The sequence below is a fragment of the Penaeus monodon genome, chromosome 15 (genome assembly GCF_015228065.2).
Source record: "Penaeus monodon isolate SGIC_2016 chromosome 15, NSTDA_Pmon_1, whole genome shotgun sequence".
NCBI lineage: Eukaryota > Metazoa > Arthropoda > Malacostraca > Decapoda > Penaeidae > Penaeus > Penaeus monodon.
The window spans coordinates 38,063,869-38,064,388 of record NC_051400.1 but is presented as its reverse complement, the minus strand read 5'-3'; the positions used below and the strand labels follow the sequence as shown (position 1 = coordinate 38,064,388).

The 520-nt window shown below is 43.7% G+C and overlaps 1 protein-coding gene across 2 annotated transcripts in view; it reads right to left on the bottom strand.

Annotated features, from left to right (window-relative positions):
• Positions 1 to 111: 111 nt before the first annotated feature.
• The window catches only part of LOC119582019 (ficolin-2-like), a gene marked incomplete at its 5' end in the record, with an annotated part of 5,932 nt that continues 5,523 nt past the window's right edge, over positions 112 to 520 (bottom strand). For both annotated transcript variants that reach the window (XM_037930220.1, XM_037930221.1), the window contains 1 exon segment: positions 112 to 415. In XM_037930220.1, the coding sequence (XP_037786148.1) occupies positions 171 to 415 (245 nt within the window). In that variant the 3' untranslated portion in view covers positions 112 to 170.

The following is a 520-nucleotide window of genomic DNA, read 5'->3' as shown; positions in this document are numbered from 1 at the left end:
AAATTTATTAACTCGGACATAAGTCAAGCAGGCGATATTACACACATCCATGAAAATCACCTCTTTTAGGGTGGAAAATAATCTGCAAATTATCAAAATGAAACTCACCCAGATTTTTTTCCCTTCTTTTCTTTTTCTTATTACAAATCAAAAACAATAGAAATCAAAACTCATGGGGAAAAATTATATTCCTTGCACGTGTGCGTGTTGAAATGAGCCGAGTGCTCCCTTTTCCCGCACACTTTGGGCCTAATTTTCAGCTGCAGTTTCCTGGCTTCGATGTTGACCTTCTTCCCATTGGCGAGATAAGGGCAGTGAGTCTGGATAATACCAGAGGCCAAGAGGTACCCTGGCGTGAACAAGCCGCAGGTGTTGTACCACCAGCCGGTTTTGTAGTTGAGGGCACAGTTGTTATCTGGAAGAGCGAGAGGTTGGTTGCAGTGGAGGAAGGGGGAGACAGAGGAGATGTTACGTTGTTGGTTTCTTAAGGACGTGTTGTTGAGTATAGGAATGGGGGTAC